The sequence below is a fragment of the Bombus terrestris genome, chromosome 14 (assembly GCF_910591885.1).
Source record: "Bombus terrestris chromosome 14, iyBomTerr1.2, whole genome shotgun sequence".
Taxonomy (NCBI): domain Eukaryota; kingdom Metazoa; phylum Arthropoda; class Insecta; order Hymenoptera; family Apidae; genus Bombus; species Bombus terrestris.
In genome coordinates, this window is record NC_063282.1 from 760,787 (window position 1) to 780,897 (window position 20,111).

General features: G+C 35.1%; 1 protein-coding gene and 1 long non-coding RNA gene across 5 annotated transcripts; one reads left to right on the forward strand and one right to left on the reverse strand.

Annotated features, from left to right (window-relative positions):
- Window positions 1–103: 103 nt before the first annotated feature.
- LOC110119872 lies at window positions 104–14,595 on the reverse strand. 2 transcript variants are annotated; one of them, XR_002308395.2, is made up of 3 exons: window positions 13,483–14,595; window positions 3,206–3,351; window positions 104–587 (listed from the first exon to the last, which is right to left on the reverse strand). It is a non-coding gene; the product is annotated as an uncharacterized LOC110119872 (long non-coding RNA). The 2 variants fall into 2 exon arrangements; XR_007226356.1 differs by lacking the exon at window positions 13,483–14,595 and having other exon boundaries at window positions 3,206–5,247.
- Window positions 5,420–18,662, forward strand: LOC100646359 (ATP-binding cassette sub-family G member 4). 3 transcript variants are annotated; one of them, XM_003400401.4, is made up of 3 exons: window positions 5,420–6,041; window positions 6,902–7,393; window positions 15,806–18,662. In XM_003400401.4, exon 3 carries the CDS (start codon window positions 16,577–16,579, stop codon window positions 18,368–18,370), a length of 1,794 nt encoding a protein of 597 aa, XP_003400449.1. In that variant the 5' UTR covers window positions 5,420–6,041; window positions 6,902–7,393; window positions 15,806–16,576; the 3' UTR covers window positions 18,371–18,662. The 3 variants fall into 3 exon arrangements, with proteins under 3 accessions (XP_003400449.1, XP_020722213.1, XP_048268026.1); XM_020866554.2 differs by lacking the exons at window positions 5,420–6,041; window positions 6,902–7,393 and adding an exon at window positions 14,663–14,793; XM_048412069.1 differs by lacking the exons at window positions 5,420–6,041; window positions 6,902–7,393 and adding an exon at window positions 14,811–15,589.
- Window positions 18,663–20,111: the final 1,449 nt, after the last annotated feature.

The following is a 20,111-nucleotide window of genomic DNA, read 5'->3' on the forward strand; positions in this document are numbered from 1 at the left end:
ACCGACCATAGCTCTAAGCACAGAATCGATGACAAACGGAACAACCGACTGGAAAACCATCGTCAGCAGCTACGGATAACTCGCATTAAAATATCTCGCTATCAGCAGTTCGTTTACTGTGTTTATTATTGTACGATATTAAAATTAGTTAGTGCGTAGCGAATGAGACTGCAGCTCCTTACATATAATATAATAAATAGGCAAACGTATATCAATTATAATAGCGAGAATAAGAAATATTTATGTCCAATAACGTAATGTAGAATACATCAGTTTTCTAATCCGAACCCTTCTCATTTATCCTTAGCAGCGTCTTCCATCGGTCCTTGAAATCCTTGACATCCTTGACATTCGCGCCAACATAGAGGAAGAAAAGCAAATATAATAGTCGGACGTCCGTCCCATTCGCGCAAAATCGCCACCACTTTCTAATGCCATTTATCATATTCCATGCTTTTCCCAAAATATTGCTGCCTCTTTCTAATGCCGTACATTTGCGCGCAATATCAATGTCTCTGTCTAATGCTGTTCGTACTGACGACGATACGGTGTCACATAAACGGACGGTAGTGCCGTAGAAGGAGGATCTGCAAGAAGACCATCTCCAATTGTTCATATTGCGGATGTTTAAAATCGATAATGATATTTATATTTCAACTAGTGGTATACCGATTACCATAAATATTGCAAGAAACGCGACTATTATTAATAGCATTACATTTTATGGAAATATTTCTACGATAAATACATTCTACAAATAAGTATGACTGACACGTACGAATTATGTAAGTTGGAACAGGATTACATTTATTAATTCGTTTATGTTCTGCGTAATACAGCAGGTTGAATGTACGTATAACTGTAAAACTAACTTTAATCGTAAAGATTGTTGCATAATTTCTCAAATTCAATCAGTATATATAGGTTATTTAAAGGGAATTCGAATGAATTATCGTTTCTCCCTAATTCTATACACCATCTTACCATTACCCCGTCCTTATCATTATCATATCATAAATTAGAATAAGTAAAACGTGAAAAACTCAGAAAAATTGCCACCTCCTGTCGCAATATGTTCTGCCGATACAAAATCGCGAAATCGGACCAAATTATCACGATTTCGGCTCCGAGAAATTCCAAGAATTGCTGGAATCGCGCCACTTCCTGTTTCATCGTGTTCTCCTGATACGAAATCGCAAAATCAGACCAAATTTCCAGGAATTCCCGGGAGCCAAAATCGTGAAGATTTGGTTCGATTTTTCGACTTAATCAAGATCTACGATTTGCTCTAAAATTCATCATTTTACGAGATTAATTAATTTATTCTTCAATTGCTCGCACATGGAATTTTTGCTCTTATATCGTTTAGAAATAAAATGTCGATCGAGCGAATGTTCTATGTGACGCAGTTAACCTCGATACATTTCTAATTATGTATTGTGTAACTAATTTATGCACTTTTATACATATCGAGATACACATTTTAGAATAATCAACGACGATAATTACAAATACGCTGCTATTGCTTTTTCTGAAACTTACAATTTAAGACATGGGCCTTATCATGTATCCATCACGTAACCAATTTATACGTAAACAGAATTACTTAACTGCCAGATAATTTAAATTCATATATTGCGAACAATTGAGGATAGCATCTACCAACTAATCCATTTCCAGTTCAAATATTGTAAAGTATTCTACGCTTCACAAATTTCGCGTAAATAACTTGAGAACCACTGCGATCTTTCAGCTATTTTAAACGTAATCGTAATTCTTTCGTCTTAAAAAGTATATCAAGTTTGAGCGAAATACAAAAGAGTGAAAAGTCTTGAACCATTAAAACACTTTGAAAGTAAGAGCAAGATTAAGATATAGAAGTTCGACGATCGGCAAATGATCTTTAAACTCGTATGAAAAACTATTTATGGAAAACTATTGTAAAACTATTTATGGAAAACTAAACGTATGGAAAACTATTTATAACCGTTCAATTGCAGATTAAATTTACGTGAAACAGTTTGTTAAATATATCTAGATATTTATGCTTTCGTATTTAACAAAATAATATACAAAATAAGGTAAAGCCTCGGTAACTCGAATCTCATGGGAAGAGTAGAAACCTTCGACTTATGAAAGTACCGACTTGTGTCAAGGTTTTCGAGTAAAAGGGATTTAACGAGCGAACATTCGACATACAGATGCTTTTTAAACGCGTTAGGTTTTTCGATTTACATTCGAATTACATCTTGACTTGTATTTGACTTATATTCGCAAAGGCGTAGAGACGCGTAACAAATCAAACGGTAGAAATTATGCATATACGCTTTTGACACGATCGACGAAAAACGATCAATTTACATCGGAAGAGAAAAGGCGCGACAAAAAACACGACAAATTGGGCACGACAATTTATAGACATATAGGTAAACTTGGTCTGTAGAGGCGCAGTTTCTTTGAATTCGAGTTACAGAGGTAAAATAACGCGGGGAAACTAATTCGAGCTAGAGGAAGATTATATTTCTACCTGAAGAGATTTTTACAACGTAGCGGGAAAGAATGAACAAAATTCTATTCTTGTAAAGTTTCCTTGTAAAAGTTTGTAGGGATTCGAACATCGTTTAATTATTTGTTTAAATCGCGGAAAATCGATATTAAAATTGTAGCAGACTTTTAGAGTTGGAGTCATAATAAAAAGAATCGTTTGTGCTAGGTTACGTAACACGTGAAACATAATTGCCTTAATTGTAATCTTGATATGCGCGTATAAACCGAGTGACATAGTATTACGTAATACGTACATCTATCTGTAACAAGTCACGGGAATATATAGACGTTCCAACATTACGATAAAATGCAAAACTTAAGAACTTGTAGATTATGAAAACATCGATCGATTCGAATATTTTGAAGGTGGTCCCTGCTAAAAAAAAAAAATGAAAGAATAAGAATAGAAATTGAAAGAAATTAGTTATATTTTTACTCAAGACTTTTTCTTCCATCTCCATCTTCGATAAAAATATGAGATAATCTAGTAATTATATCTTACACGAATGCAACATTTTATTACTTGATTCATAGTTATGTTGAAGCAATTATCACATTTTACACAATATTATGTAATAACAGGATATATCGTAGTGTAACACTTACGAACAGACACACGAGGAAAAATACGGCAAAAGGTAAAAAATTATGTATTCACCTGATGTATTCACCTACGACCTCATACATATTTGAAGTATTTATACTTGTGCGATCCTTAACGTTAGGTCTGGGCAAGTTCGTTGCAATCGTGGTCGAGTTCAGGGTCGTGGAGCGAAGAAACAAACATCCACGGAACTGGTTTCGCTAATAAAAAAGAATACAGGAGTACATTCCAACTTTATCGTGAAAGTGATTTAGATATTGATCCTGAATGACGCACAGATGAGTTGATAATTTATTTAATTGTCCTTGTCGTATGTCGATCGGAATGTGTTGTATATTTAGAATCTCTATGTAACTTGATTTGTTGATTATCTTTTTACTTAATAAAGATAAACGCGATCGATTCTAAGTTATGGCTATTTCGCAAAGGAAAAATATTATCTCTCGTAATAAGTTGTTGGAGAAATCTTTAATTAATTTCAACCATTGGCGAGCGCATGAACAAATACAAGTTTCCTGATATATTTTGAATTAACACGCTTGAACGCTTATTACAGAGATTTATAAATATTTCGTTCCACAGCGGTATAATAAGTTAAAGATTTTGTTAATTTTGAATTTAAGATTTGTACAAGAAGAATTAATAATATTAGAAGACGATCTAGCGGCAGAAAATTTCACGCAATGTCCAAATGAAATCGGTCACGGTAATTTTTGCATTGCACGTTATTGTGAATAATTCGTTAAAGGAATATACAATTCATATTAACGCGGTATTAATATGGAAACAAATGGTTCTATTTACGATGCGATTATCGCCTATAACATTTACATTCATTTAAATAAAATATTTATTTCTTAATATATACAATTCTGAAAATTTTCAGCATTTTATTTTAAGAAAAGAATACCTATTGATCTTTATGGATATTTATATACATAATCATCGCTAATACGTCTACAACCATGATGGAAAAACGTCAAACTTAAATAAAATGCACATTTGTTTGCTAATATTACGGTTTAATCTTAGCTCGAAAGATCTTGCTCGATAAAATGAAAATTGTGGAATTTAATTTGTTTTCGAATCCAGAGACCTTGGATAAATTAAAACATAGAACCGGTTCGGAAAGATTATTGTATCTTTACGACAATAAATTATTCGTGATATATTATGCATCCTGCAGGAGAAATAATTTTCATGCACCGAGTAAATCCTTGCTCGCTTCTTATCTACAAAAAATATTTTTTTTATCAAGTTTTACATTCTTTTCGTAAAATCAATTTTTCACAGGAAAATGGGCGATACTAATAGTACGTAAATGTTATAATAAATGCAATAATAACGACACTGTAATTGATAAATCGCACAAAAGAGCGACAGTAGAGTATCTAAAGTTTGGTCGATGTCTATTCGCTCAACTTGATCGAAATAGAGTAATATCTTGATTTTGCAAGCACAATAAATCAACGGTTATCTTAGGAGTGCGAATGCGCAGAAGCGTTGAAAATATATAAAAAAATGCAACTCGAACGCGTCTCGTATTCTGACATTATGTATCGATACTGTCACGTGTATATTAGATGTATGTATTGTAAAGAAGTTACATAGTTGTAACGATACTATAACAAAGTTCATGTTATAGCCAACATTATAGCAATTAACGATAAAATGTTGATCCAACCGATCAGCTAATATAATGGCATTCGTACAAACTGGTAAACTTAATGATAGATTTCCTGCCTGACGGTAAAGATAAGTAAACGATTAATTTCTCGCGGCAACAACATTTACGGGTTTAAAAAATTACTTAGCTCTAAGTATGGCTCGTATCAATGTCAAGAACGTCATAACGAAATCTCAGTAAGTTTTTCCTGTAGGCGTAACTCTCCATCTCGATCGGACAACGAATTTTTTTTATTGCATATATAACAAAGAAGAAACGAACGACTTTATAGGTTGGATCAGATTCGTGTCTGGCTGCCATTAGATGCGAAATAATTTTCCATGAATCGATCGATCTATCGAATATTGCTGTAGTGGCACACGCCTCGTAGGATGTTTCGATTCGAGGATGCCTCGTGTAGCTGTTTTGCCACAGAGGATTAACACAGTTACGACGCACAAAATGTAATAAACAAAACTCTGGACGAAGCAGTATCGCTGCAATCGTCAACCGGAGTGAAGTTCAAACCTTCCAGTACCCCTCTCCTCCCCCACCAATATAAATAGACGACCATGCTCTCGAGACAGTCGCAGAGATTATCAGTCGAAGAAATAAGTATAGCGAATCGGTCTAGCGGGCAACGCTTACGATTAACTCTGTGTTTTACATTTAAAAATACTTGTAAATACATTTGACGAAATCGACTTGTCTCGTCATTCCTTTAATCAACCAACGCGTCTCGCCGTTCATCACGTTGCGTTTTATTCTGATCCTCGATTGGTAAGAAACGTAACAAAAAAGATAATAGTGCAAAAATGTTTCTAGAGGAAGAGATATTTAAACGAATGGTTACGGAATACATACGACATACATATGATTATGGCATCGAAATCGTCGAGATGTTTCCTACTTTGTATAACCACCAGAGATCAAGCATTTCCAAGCTACATGCATCCCGTCGTTGAATACATTTATCGCTCGCTTCCTACAGCTACTCATAAATACATTTTCATGTTTACTATAGAAACCTTTTATAAATATATTCTCTGTGTTATACGAAACTCTTCTAAGATATTGGGATAGTCTTAAACGTATGTATAATGAATACCACGAAATACGAGATGGTCTCAATAAATTTCGGAATAGCAAACATATAGAAGATTTCTATGAAAATTATGGAATCCATGGTTTCTTCCATGATTTATCAGCGTTAAGAATCATCTGGTAAGTGTTAAAAAATATACGCGTATATACGCGTAATTTCGAAAATCACTTCTTTCAAAACAGAAATACGTTTCGATTGTCAATTGCACAACTTTCTCAACTGAAACAATCAAATTATTATGCACGTTTCACTTATCTTGTAGATATAGAAAAATCAAAATTCTTTGACCCCGGTCTGGCTCTTGATCTTTCCACTCAATTTCTCTCTTGTTCAAAAGAAAAGAAGACTTTTAATGCATTAATCATTAATCTTACGGCTCAATTCGCGAAATGGCGCATTCGGTTCCAAGGTCGCTCGTTTTACATTTACAACAGTTTGGTTCGTAAAATATATCGCGAGCCTCGTTGAAATTTCTTATTTCTGAGTCGCAAAATGTATCACGACCTTGACTCGTGTTTACATGTTTGGCGCGTAAAACTTGTCACTGTATTTGAAAGGATATCACAAGGGAAAGGGTTAAGGAAACTCTCCGAATGAAATTAGAACGAATAAAGTTATGTCCATCGATAACAATTACGATATATATGCTTCTTCGATTTAAGAAATTTCTTAAGGAAAGAACAGACATCGACGATAACCTTAAATAGCCGGAAAATAGTCAAGATACTTTGAAATTTAATCAATTTACAATTTCGTCTTCCTTTTGCCAGAAAGCTTTCCGCGTTTAAACGCTTTTGTGATCTCTGCAAGATATGCATTTAATAGGATTTAATATGACCGCGATAACCGAGTCTTCGTAACGATGCTAATGAAATTTCAAAATAATTCAAAATATTTGGTGATAATTGCATATAATACGTTCATCAAATACACATACGTATAAGTGTTTGAATATCTTAACCCTATTAAAATTGCCCAGAGACACAGAGGATGCCAGAGAATGAGTTTTCAATGGGAAACAAATGGATCGCTATGTATACCATTGGAGAGTATCGAAGAAAACAGAGAAATGGAAGGAAGAAGAGGCCCGACAAGTCGGAGAAGCTCGATGCACGTCTCGACTGGTTCCGCGGACCGATGGATCGTGGAAGCAACCAGAGAAACGTGTTAGAAGGGCGAATAGCGAGCGGGGCGTATTTTAACGCGATTCCTGCGAGCGTACGCCAGCGATTCGCATTCTCGTTCGCGCGATGTCCTCGAACTGGTGCCGCGAGTGAACTCTTCGAGCTGGTGCAAGAATAAGTTTTCCGACTCGACCATTGGATCGACACGCGATTATCCGGATCGAAAATCGTTTCAAAGAAGAATTTACTCTCGAAGATCGTTCCAAAGAAGTTTGAGTGAAATTCCTGCAACGAGCTCACGATATCTGGAAGATATCCGACGACGATAATATTCGAGTTTGCTTTCGGTGAGTGATCGATCGATCATGACGTTTGACTATGTTTGGAAAAGTTTGGTAAAGTTTCCTGCAACTCGAACCTGTGACTCGATGTGAAAGAGTTGATTTTGTTAGCCACAGAAGTTAAGATTTGTAAGAGTAGCTAAGGTGGAAAGATCAATGAGTGTAATTAGAAGTAATTATTGACCGGAGGCTGTTAAACATGTCTGAATGGTATTAATCGGAAAAAAATGATCAATACCTTCACCCAGATATGTATTAATCGAACTAACCGGTTTTCTGATCGTAGTTGTAAAACAATGTACCGTAGTATACGTATCATATGTAGATACGAAAGTGTTTACGAGATGTCAAACAGTACGTCGGATAAAGCTAATTCATATTTGACGAAGACTTAGGAGTTTGCGATGGTACGAAAATTCGCAGCTAGTTACGCAAAACAACAAATTTCCATTGATTTAGCGGTTAAATTTGAAAAGTTCGTGTTAAAACCAAAGTCTAGAATCAGTTGTGTGAAATAGATTTCGCTTCTATCGTAGAATTCGGTAATTCTACGATAAAATATTTCATAGTACTAGTACAGTACGAGTATGTAAAGATCAGCGTCAAATAGAAGTCAATTGGAATTAATAGGATCGATCCTGACCTCAGTACGAATAATAGCGTTAAAAAGGCTAATTTATTACATTAACTGTGCACTCTGGTAATATATTATAGCATGTATTAATTACGTGTTTATCGCACGAACTGTTATAAAATAATTAATCTTGAAAAGTTTCGTGATTTTCAACAAAGTCGATATCCCACGTATGTATGTGTATTTATTGAAGGAATATATATCAGCACAAAACTAAGGTATGCATACTTCTTATGACATCACTACGTCAAATATTCGATATTCAGATCCAAATAGATACACGTTTCTTTACAAAATACACGTGATACTCTTTATCGTCACCACAGCTAAATTTAGTAATAGGTGTGTATCTTAGCCCGATTAAATTAACTTTTAAAACCTGATACGCATGTCTTTTCTTCTTTTTTTCTAGATATTATACTAAAAACTTAATTTTGATACAACAAAGAAATCTGGATACGATAATTTCTATCTAAAGAGTTTTATAAGTAAGTTAGAAATATTTTTGCATTTCTAACAAGTATTTATAGATATACAAAAAGTAGAGAAGTAAAGAAGCTCTAAAAATATACACGGTAGTATATCGGAAGTAAAATATGTATTTCTTCATTTAAAACGGAACGTTCTTCCGTCCAAGTTTCAATGAATTATTTATGTTTTCTTAAATTACCTATTTACGCGACTCGCAAAGAAAAAATTTTCCCATAAATAATTGTGAAATAATTCTTTTTATACAGAGAACGTTATTAAAAAATACTCCTGTCCACATCGTTAAATTCTAAGATAAAGGGGAACGAAAGCGGGGAACGTAAAAACGGTACAAAAAATATATTAACATTTGCAATTCTTCTAATGTTACCAGGAAATTGATATTAAAACGCATGAGGTAGATACAGCTTATTTGTAACAAAGATTGATCGGCAATTTATCTTCGGTATAAAATTTATATTTCATTAGCAATAGGTAAATAATAAGATAATTTCTATAGTTACTTCTTAGCTGACCTCCTATAATCGATAATACAAATGCAAGCCATAATCGATATTAAATAAATTACGCTTTAATAATTGTACGATTTGTGGCCGATTTGCATAGCGATTACGATAATAATTTATGCATAGGTATTAGAAAATATTAACGACGACGTAGGAAAACAGGATGTTGAATTATTAATTGAGATTTAATTCTAAGTTGCGAAGTAAGTGAATCTACATATGACCATAAGACCATAAGTATTGGAATATCTACTAGTCGGGGGCGTGCAAATATATATTAATAAGAGTCGTATTAATAAGAGTATAAGGCCATGGTATATGATACCGGTGAAATAAGACGTTTGTGATAGATTAGCCAGAAAATAAAAGCAGACGAAGGTATTCGATTTACATTAAGTATCACATTTGATCTAGACATAGCAGAATTTGTAATATTTATTTGCCCTTGCTGTATGTATGTATGTATGTATGTATGTATGTATGTATGTATGTATGTATGTATGTATGTATGTATGTATGTATGTATGTATGTATGTATGTATGTATGTATCTGTCGTGCTTGAGTAGAAAAGTTATTTATTGAGAAAGTTTTTGTTTAAAATAAAAGTATACTGAAATTTAAGAAGGATTAAAATAGTATATGGTTAAATAATGTTAATATTTACACGTTGTTTCCTTTAGTTACAATTTCGACTCGATTTTGTTCTCAAACGGAACAAGAAGAAACACGGAGAAGCAAGCGAGAGGCTCGAGATGGCGACAAATCAAAAAGTGATCAGCCGAGTATCGTATAACACGTTAGGATCTCTTATACTAGAACTCAAAGTCATTAATGCATATTTTATTGGATTTTTACTAAACGATGTCACAATTCGTTCGACCAAAAAAATCTATTTACGTTTTTGCGGACTTCTTGCTCGTTCTCGGATCTCTCACTTTGTCGGCGAGGTGTACCTGTATTTCTCGTTTATTAAGTAGTTGTATGATAATTTTTTCAAAAATTCTAATTTCTTCATTTTCTTCAGAGATGAATTCCGTGCAGCCGAAAGTGCGGTCGAAGCTATCCTAATTCCATTTACCGTGATGTCGAATGTGTTAGAGTCGATATTTAAAATAGCGATATTTGTTTGTTTATTTGTTTCACAACGCAATGAAGCGATAGATCGTCACTAATGACAAAGGTAAATGAAACTCCTGCAGAATTTGCTCGTGTATTCCACACGAGTAGTAGATGACTCATGATATAATGATGATTCAGAAGTCACGATCACAGTCAAAAATCAAAAAGAACTCGTCACACAGATTTATAAGAATTATCAATCCTACGTATATATATATATATATATGAAGTAGAATACTTCTTTAATCGAAACAAAGATTTAACGTTTAATATTTTTCAAGTCCAAAGTTTTTCCTCTTGTGTCCAAATTTAATTTAGAAAAAGATCACGTGTATTTTAATTTATTCGCGAAAGATATAATGAAGAGCTAAAAATAGTTTGACGAGGGAATGTGGCCGCTAACTGTAACCACAAATCGCGAAATCTATTTTAGAATCATCGGCTTCCATAAAAGTTGCACAACCGAATTGTTGCAATATTTGCAATTGTGTTACAATTAGCGTTAATTATTAGAAAGAAACAGGAAGAGCTAAAATTGTATTATTTTACTTCTATCTTACTATCTCTCCACTGAAAGGTTCGTTTGCATTTAGAATCTGTTTTATGCGATATAATAGCTTCTGGTCGCATTGCCTTGAAGATAGAATAAAAGCGAACAAAGCTTTATGTAATAGAATGATACTAGATTCAATTGTCGTTACGTATAAGAAACAACAGACTTGTCAGATTTGCGCATGTTGTTTGTACAAAGAATGCTGATACATCGAACTAAAACGAGACTTAGGATAGGCAATTACCTATCTATATAGGAGACAGTAATTGTAAAAAAACGTGAAACGAGTTTCTTGTTACTTTCAAACACATATACATGTGCAGACAGTTTACATTTTGACTTACAGCAAAGTTGCAAAAAAGTATAATGTTCTATCATATTATACTCACATATTCTTTTTTATTAATATTCTATTAAAGAGTGGGTAGTATGCAAAAAAGTATAATGTTCTATTATATTATACTCACATATTCTTTTTTATTAATATTCTATTAAAGAGTCGGTAGTATGTCTATTGCGTTTAGACAACAATTAATAAACACGAACTATCGCGTGTAAAATGTTGCTGACCGAAGCCATAACAGTTCATGTTGATTTGCGATGAATTGATCTTTTAACCGCTAAGATACCGCCTTCCATCATGATTAGCCAGTTCAATAAAAATTATTTAAATAAAAAGAAAGTAAGATTTCCGATTTCAACGGAATTTATTTAATTCAAGGCAAACTGCCATTTTACTTGCCTTGGGATTATCGCGGATTAACGATATTTTATGATATTTCTTTGCAAAATGAAAAAGACACGAACAAACCGGCAATGTCTCAACGAGAAACTAAATCTAAAGTTTGACTGGAAAAATTTACAAATTCGGTGCGTTTCAAGATAAGCTAAATTAGATGATCCGCGTAGCAAAATATATGATTTCTTCCTATTCTTTGTCCATCGTGTTTAATCAATCTTTTTCTTAAGTTCATTAACTTTTTTCTTTTACTCCTTGCACCGAATTATCACGGTCGTAAAATCAAATGGAATGCTGTTTAGTTAATTGCCACCGTGAGATTTGCATTTTTTTTTTTTTTTTTATTTTTTAACGATGATTGATTATTGATTAATTACACATAACGAATAATGAATGTAATTTTTCGAAATGAAAACTCGTCCAAACAAAATCATTTGTCATTAGACTGTTATCTAACCGAAAAATCACATTGTCGGATCGATCGAATTTATGCAAAAACTAAAGATACGTCGATACTAATTTTACGCTCGTCACAATTGTGTCATGTTTAGTTACGATAATGATTATTCTCATTGATTTTCCTCATATTCTTTTTCCCTGTTAGCGTTAGATAATAGTGTTGTTCTATATTCATCTGATGAATATCGGGTCTGGTAATTTAATAAATTCTGTGGTGCCTCTAATGACTGATTTTATGCGTTATACGGTCTTGCGAAATCTTAGTTGAACACCTTCTCTATAAGGTAACAAGGTCTTTATTATCATCAAACGTTTATGCAACTGAGAGGTTGAATGATATTACGTAAAATCCAACAAATCTTTCATGCATGAATGTAGTACGTGAACGCCACAAATGATCTATTTTAAAGACCCGCTGTACACGAGTAGCATGCGTCACATCTCCAATTGCGAGTTCTGGACACGCTTGCACGATACATTAGTTGCTAATGCTAATAATATTAGCGAATTCACGGGTTACAAATTATAGATTTTCTTTTTGTTCCGTCATTTTACGCCAAACAGGATAATCAGATGTAAAATGTAAAATGTAATCTGTAAAGATTCATTACAATAAGGTAGGCTTCGACATTTTAGAATTCAATCTTAAACTTTGCACAGAATAATCGAACTTGTTCCGTGTCATGTAACACCATTAAACTTGAATATTAGTCAATGAAAAGGTGGAAAATTATCGTGATTTTTATGTCCAAGAAGAAAAGACATCAAAGACGAGAAAATGATTCGAATAATCCGATGGTAAGCTCCTTTGAAGCAGCGAGATGGAATTATACAGGAACTAATGAAGTGCACGATAAAACAACTTCTAGAAATAAAGTAATATACAAATGCTATTGAATTATAACAATTACTATTAAAGATATTAACACTGAACGAACCTCTTACCTTTTAATCGTTGAAAGTTATATTCTGATAGAAAATAATGACTAACGAATTGCCAATACGAGTTCACGATATTACATTATATAATTGCACCGCTTATTACGCTAATAACAAGTCAAGTGTAGTCTGTTTCCAAACATAGATAGCTTAAAAAAGGTTGATAAATAAATTTGACTAATTACGAGGCGAATTATTTAGTTTGACTGAAATATTCAACTAGCCATATTTTACGTATCCTGTGTTTATTAATATTATGCAGGAGAATTTGCTGATACTAATAGTATGTAGCTTGTAACTTATGAAATTTGTCTCGAATGAGAATTGGGACAAATTGTGGTTGACTTTTATCGAACGTTGTTTGGCTCATACAAAGTCGTGTATAGTAAAAAATTTATTTATTCCAGAAAATTTTAATTACCGCCTAATCGAATAAACTGCTGATCACTTTTGCATTTATCTGAATATGATTATATAAGTGAAATATATAGAATACAGAAAGTGGAAAAATCAATGAATTCGTGTTATATGAACTCGCAGATTGAACTAAATGGCGTTGTATTGTATATCTATGATTTGTTTTAAGACGTCGACGGTTTCGTCTTGTCTTTGTACAAAGATAGATCAAACTGTCAAAATTAGAATAGAAACGATACCTAGTAGTAGCAGTAACAAACAGTAGTAAACGAGGAAATTGCATTTCACAAGTGTTGAAACTATGTTCTTATCATTCTCTGGAGAAAATTGGCATCCGTGTACGAATCAAATATCGACAAATATCGAGAAAAGGGGAATCCAGCCCCAATGAACTTGACCTTGATTTTGGCCTACGTTATCAAGGACACACACGCGAGCGAAAAAGAGAGCGAGCGAACGAGCGAGCAATTTTTAAGACAAAGCTTTCGACCGAAAATCGGGCTTCCTTCGCCTGCATGTGGCGAACATTGGTACGCGTTTAGTAAGACTAGATTTTTACGAGCAAGTGTACGAGCGAGCAACACGTGTGGTATTTCTTCGAAATAAAAACCGAGAGACGAACATGACTATTAAGTCGGTTGCGTCCGTGTCCATAGTCATACGTATGTCTATGTATTTACGTATAAGCAGAATTACGTACGGAATGCATAAAGAGATTTATATTCGCATAGATCGAGGAAGCTATTTTAATGAGCATATTATTTACATAGCAACAGGAAATTGCAGATCAGCTTGCAAAGTATATCAGAATATGGCAATAATGAAAGATTATTTCGTGACAACGCGATTTGTAGCGGTTATGTTTTACGTTAACAACTATTAACAAAGTAAGAATTGCAACGTCTGAATACGAGTCGATCGATTCCAGCAGGTCCGCGTCAATTGAAGTAAAGAACAACAGATTTAATTATCGCTTTTGTTCGTATTTATCGCTTTTATCGTATTTAAAGAGGTCGTCGAGCGAGAATAGATTAATTCGAGAAGAAAGCTTACACTCTTACAAAATTCGCCGCGTTCGAGCGGTTCCAACCAAACAATTATGCTACTCGACGAAATTTTTCCCGTTGGATGTTTACGTAAGTTGCAACACGTCCCACACATTTCGGAGCGTGTATTATTTCCGGATGAAAGCAGTTTCTCAAGTCGTAGCATTCTCGATTGACAAAACGCCAGGATTCGAACTTGCAAAAATCCACGTGCAATGGTTGAGAGATTTAACCAAGGACGTAGACCTGTTCCTCATATCGGTCTCCTTGTTAGGTATTATTAAAATTTTAACGTTGTTTTTCAGACGATAAGGCGATCAGCGATCCATGGTTCCTTTGAGATTCTTGTTCCTCGTGACGAGCAAAATACGTTGCAATAAAAAGAACTTTTCTTTAAGAATCTCCACCGATTCACATATATAGAATCACGCTGCGATGATTTTTCAACTTATTTTTTACGAAATAACGAGCAGCGGCTAAAACTTACTATGGAAGGTTACTCGGGTGAGTGTCTGCAACATGCGTCAAAATCTAGGTCGTTGAAGATGGGTTCACTTTTTGCCAAATATTTACGTTTATACTTACCGAAAGTATTTACTTTATAAGTAAGTATTTAAAAGTTATTACGCGAAAAAAATGACAAATTTGTCTTACGCGTGCTACATAGATAGTTCGTCTTTGTCGTGTCGATGCTATGAGCCAGAGGTGTGCGAGAATTTGAAAATTTCGAATACCGAGCCCGACCAACATCTACACTCTACTCTGAGAGTAGCTAGACGCTATTTAAGCCTGAGTAATCTAAGAGATAGCAAAGTACAAGTACTATTGGATTATTATAAACCGGCCATCGCGCCGGTAAGGAACCGGTATTCTTTATGAAAAAAAATTATTAGACAAATCGATTTATAACAAAACGGATATTCTGCTTTGAGTACGATATCTGCTTAAACAAATAATAAAATATACCGTCTAGATGGTTATCGCGTTCCAGTAAACCATACAGTACGCCGAGAGTACCAAATTTAAAAAACGAGCAACTTTCGAACCAATGGTTTGTTAAACTCGAAAACATTATCATCCGTACATTATAATAGTTTATTCAGGGGAAACAAGAATGACGAGAACAAACGCGTCGATGGTATGCCACAAACGAGAGAAAGACGACAGAAGAACTGATAGATTTATCAACGTAACAGCGTTTAAATATAGTGCAGAAAAGAAAAGCGAATGGCGAAAGAATAACTGGATCTATCGGCATGGCGATATTTAAATATATCAACTGCTTAATTCGTAACATAGGGTGATATAAAATTACATAAATACATAACACACGATAAATTGCACAACATATTATACTGTATAATAGACTTTTAGTAGTAGACTTTTTCTAATGCATTTATTAATGATCACTTGAGCGAACAGAAAATCTAACGTTAAAAAATTCTTTATCCGTTTATTGCAGTGACTTGCGTGAACCTCGTAATTATAATTCTAATAGATTTAATGTTCGTTACAGATACAAGAAAAAATATGCAAAATATACCGACGTGAAACGAACAGAAGATCAACGAGAAGGGATAGCGAAATAGCGCAGCGAACTATTCACCAGACAGCAGTTGAATGATAAGCTAAACAACTAACTCTACGAAGCTTCGGTTGATAATTGTACTCTTGTCGTGTGTTATAATATATTACCACAGAATTCATTTTGTTCTTCCATTATTACTGGCAGAGTCGATGAACTTAGGGAGATTTAAAATTGTAATTTCACAATTACCCAAGATTATAAAATATTATTTTATAGTGAATTAAAGTCCATGATCTCATCGAAATTTTCATTTTTGAAGTTTGTTTGTATTTGAATAAAACTGAAAAGCACGTATATTTGACGCCCGCACCTAAAAGTTTATGCGAAGATCGATGAATATTTTCGAGAAGTGTGACATATGAAACGAACCGTTGAGGTCGAACAACTGGTTGAACTGAATTACGCTTTCGTTAAAGTTATCTCTTTTCTACGAACGAATTGAAGAAACTGCAAAGTATAGTTGTGAAAATTCACCGCCGAAAGTGGCAAGAATCGATGTATTCCTTGGAAACAAACGGATAACCTCATTTTACAAGATCGTTATAAAATTATTCGAAGATCGACCGACGAAAAGCGGGTAGATAACGCGTGATATGTGTGACCTCTTCCTTTGACCGAAGAACGGGAGAGAAGAGGCATAGAAGCTCAGCGGCAAAACACGATCATTTCTCAGTCGATCAGGCAAATCATTAGGTCAACATGTGTCAGCGAGTGATATTGTTAAGTTTGCCAAAAGCTGACTCGATCGATATCCAGTTTACTAATCTCACCTGCGAAGTGAAGGATAGCTATTTCGGTTCGTTGAAGAAGATCCTGAAAGGGGTTAGTGGAACCTTCAAGTCCGGAGAATTGTCGGCCATAATGGGACTGTCTGGTGCGGGAAAATCAACTTTGTTGAACATCTTGACGGGATTTGAGAGAGGCAAGTGGACAGGAGAGATCAACTACATCGGAAATCAAGGAAAACAAAGTTGGAAAGAATATAAAAAGCAGTCGTGTTACATTCAACAGGACGATCATTTGCAGCCATTGTTCACCGTGTGGGAGACCATGTGGATGGCAAGTAATTTAAAAATCGGTAACAGTCTGAGCCTAAAGGCTAAGGAAATGCTGATCGACGAGATGTTGGATAATTTGGATCTGAGCAGAACGAAGGAAACTAGATGCAATCGATTGAGCGGCGGACAGAAGAAGAGGCTTAGCATCGCGTTAGAGTTGCTGGACAATCCACCAGTGATGTTCCTCGACGAACCAACGACCGGTCTTGACTCTTTGTCTTCTCACCAGTGCATCAGATTGCTGCGTAACCTGGCCAAGGCCGGTCGAACTATCATCTGCACGATTCATCAACCTAGCGCGGCCACCTACGAGATGTTCGACACCGTCTATCTTCTAGCTGATGGTAAATGTATGTACGAAGGAACTACGAAGAACACGGTCGCGTATTTTTCCAGTATCGGACTTCACTGTCCCATGTATCACAACCCAGCTGACTATATGATCGAAATAATAAGCAAGGAATACGGAGATTTCAACGATCAGTTGGCGCATCTAGCCAGCAATGGAGAGAAGTCGTGGCGATCGAACACCTCGCAGATCCAAAGTACAGAAGTTAACAATAGTACGAACGCAACGAAAACCAGCGTACTGATCCAACCACCGTCAGAATTCGAGAAGTTTTTCGTGTTGATCAGACGGTTTACGATCCAACTGTTCAGAGACTGGACGGTCACCTATCTAAAGATATTCACTCATTTCGCAGTAGGCGTGTTGCTAGGTCTCTTGTACATGGATGCTGGTCATGACGGAAGCAAGACGCTTAGCAACGTTGGATTTTTCATGGTCAGTTGCACATATCTGAGCTACACAAGCATGATGCCAGCGGTGTTCAAGTTTCCCTTGGAGATGATGACGTTGAAAAAGGAAAGATTCAATAACTGGTACCAGCTAAGAACGTATTTCGTGGCCTCGTTTATATGCAACTTGCCTATACAGATATTGTACGCCTTCGTCTACTCTGGTACTTCTTATTTCCTGAGTGGACAGCCTTTGGACGTCAACAGGTTTCTTATGTATTTAATGGTGGCCATTATGGTTACGCTAATGTCGGATAGCGTTGGTGTTTTGATAGGCATTCTAACGAATCCTATAAATGGAACGTTCCTAGGTGCCATTATACTTTGTGCTATGTTAAGTCTGTCGGGCTTCCTGGCTCATTTCAGCCATATGCCACGTATTTTGTTCTATAGTAGCTACCTAAGCTACATCAAATATGGGGTGCACGCGTTCGTTCACGCGATCTACGGTTTCAATCGTGAGAAGCTATCCTGTCCGAAAATCTACTGCCATTATAACATGCCTAGCACGTTGCTGACAGACCTGTCAATGACGGACGGCAAGTATTGGTTCGATATCTTCCTGTTGTTCTGCGGCTGGTTGCTCTGCAGAATCGTCGTCTATCTTTCTCTCAAGAGGAAACTCGCCAGAGCATGAAAAGATGTCTAATTTCAATCCATGATTAATTTAAACTTTGATTCTACTTGACGATATATCTGAACATCGATTACCGTGTGTGTATTAACGATTCGGCATTGGAAATTTTACGAGAATATCGCGAATGTCGTGACATGTGATTCAAGACAATGGTGCCGAGTGATCGTGCGAATAGGAACGAATGTATTCGAACAATATCTTTTCGAGTTTCTTTTCTCGATTAAAACTTGAACGACGATGTAATATCTATTTACACTACGACGTTTGTTTTATATTAAAAGTGTACGAGTGATTGGTTTTTTCTTCCATATCCCTTTCATTCTATGGTCGTTTAGTTATTTCATGACGTAAACACAAAGGTCGAAAGTTAATGGAATTCTGCTGGGTAGAAATCATTAAGTCTCCTTACCAACAAGACAATGAGGGATAAACATATAACATTTAAGCGGTAAGTGAATTACGCACGTTCATCGGAAGTTCAATGGTGAGAAAAAAAAAAAAAAAAAAAAGAAAAGAAAAAGAAAGAAAGGTTACTAGAACTCAGACTTTCTGAAAACGTTGAAGATCTGTATTACAAACCTGTGCAGGTTGCCGACATTTGTACAGCTTTTACAGCTGGATGGTTAATCGTATGTTCGGACGAGTATAGTATCGCACACTGTACCAGTCCGGTTAAAAGTATGTCTTAACATTTAAATGTATCTACATTATACATATGTATGGTTCTCGTATCTATGCAAAAATAGGCGAGCGATTGATTATTCAAGTAGAAACGAAATATAAAACGAATAAAATGACAAAAAAGAAATTAGCAAAGATATAATGGTTTGTGTGTCGTCTAATACTGGGAGTGTGTACAATGTACAAACGAAAGCTCGAATGAGAAAGAAAAAAAATATGTCAAGCGATGAAAGAAAAAGATCGGCGTATAGGTTAGAAAATAAAAAAAGAAAAAAAAAAGAAAAAGAAAAAATAAAAGTAAAACAAAAAATAACGAAGAAGCCGCAATCAGGCAACACCTTGATTATGGAAAAAATGGCACATTTATTATATTATTAGTGATAATAATAATTACTAGTGATAATTATACATTTTTTTTTCTTTCTCAAACGAAATATTCTCGATACACACTCTTTCTTTTTCTAACTCACACTCACGCATACTCTCTTTTTCGCTCTCTTTCTTTCTTTTCTTTCTTCCACATTCTCCCTCTCTCCCTCTCTCTCTCTCTCTCTCTTTCTTTCAATATATGCATAATATTCAACTCGTGCTTCATCGATGTTAATAGAGACGCGCTTGATTTTTGTTAACAATCGCATGCATGTCGAAAAGGTAGTTTATCCTCCTAAGGCCCGGTGGTGTGTCACGCGAACTAGCCACGCCAGACCTGCGTACGTTTCTCCTTTAATTACATATTATACAATAATGTCTGTAATATCTAATATACACGTGTGATTTCACTTGTCGACAATCGTGTCTGTGGCAAATAAGGGGAGTCATCGCCGTTTGATCGCGCAATTATTACTAATTAATAACCCTACCAGCTCTTCGTACGTCGTACTCCAAGAAAGAAACGCTTTCTTCTTTTCTACTCTTTTCTCCTTCCTTTTCTTTTCCCTGGTTTGCTTAATACAACGATCGATACACGATCGATGGAGAACGATTGCATTGATCCAAGTCGTTTCACCAATTTCAAAGTTCGTACACGAGGAACTTTTAAAGTCGTGATTACACGACTGAA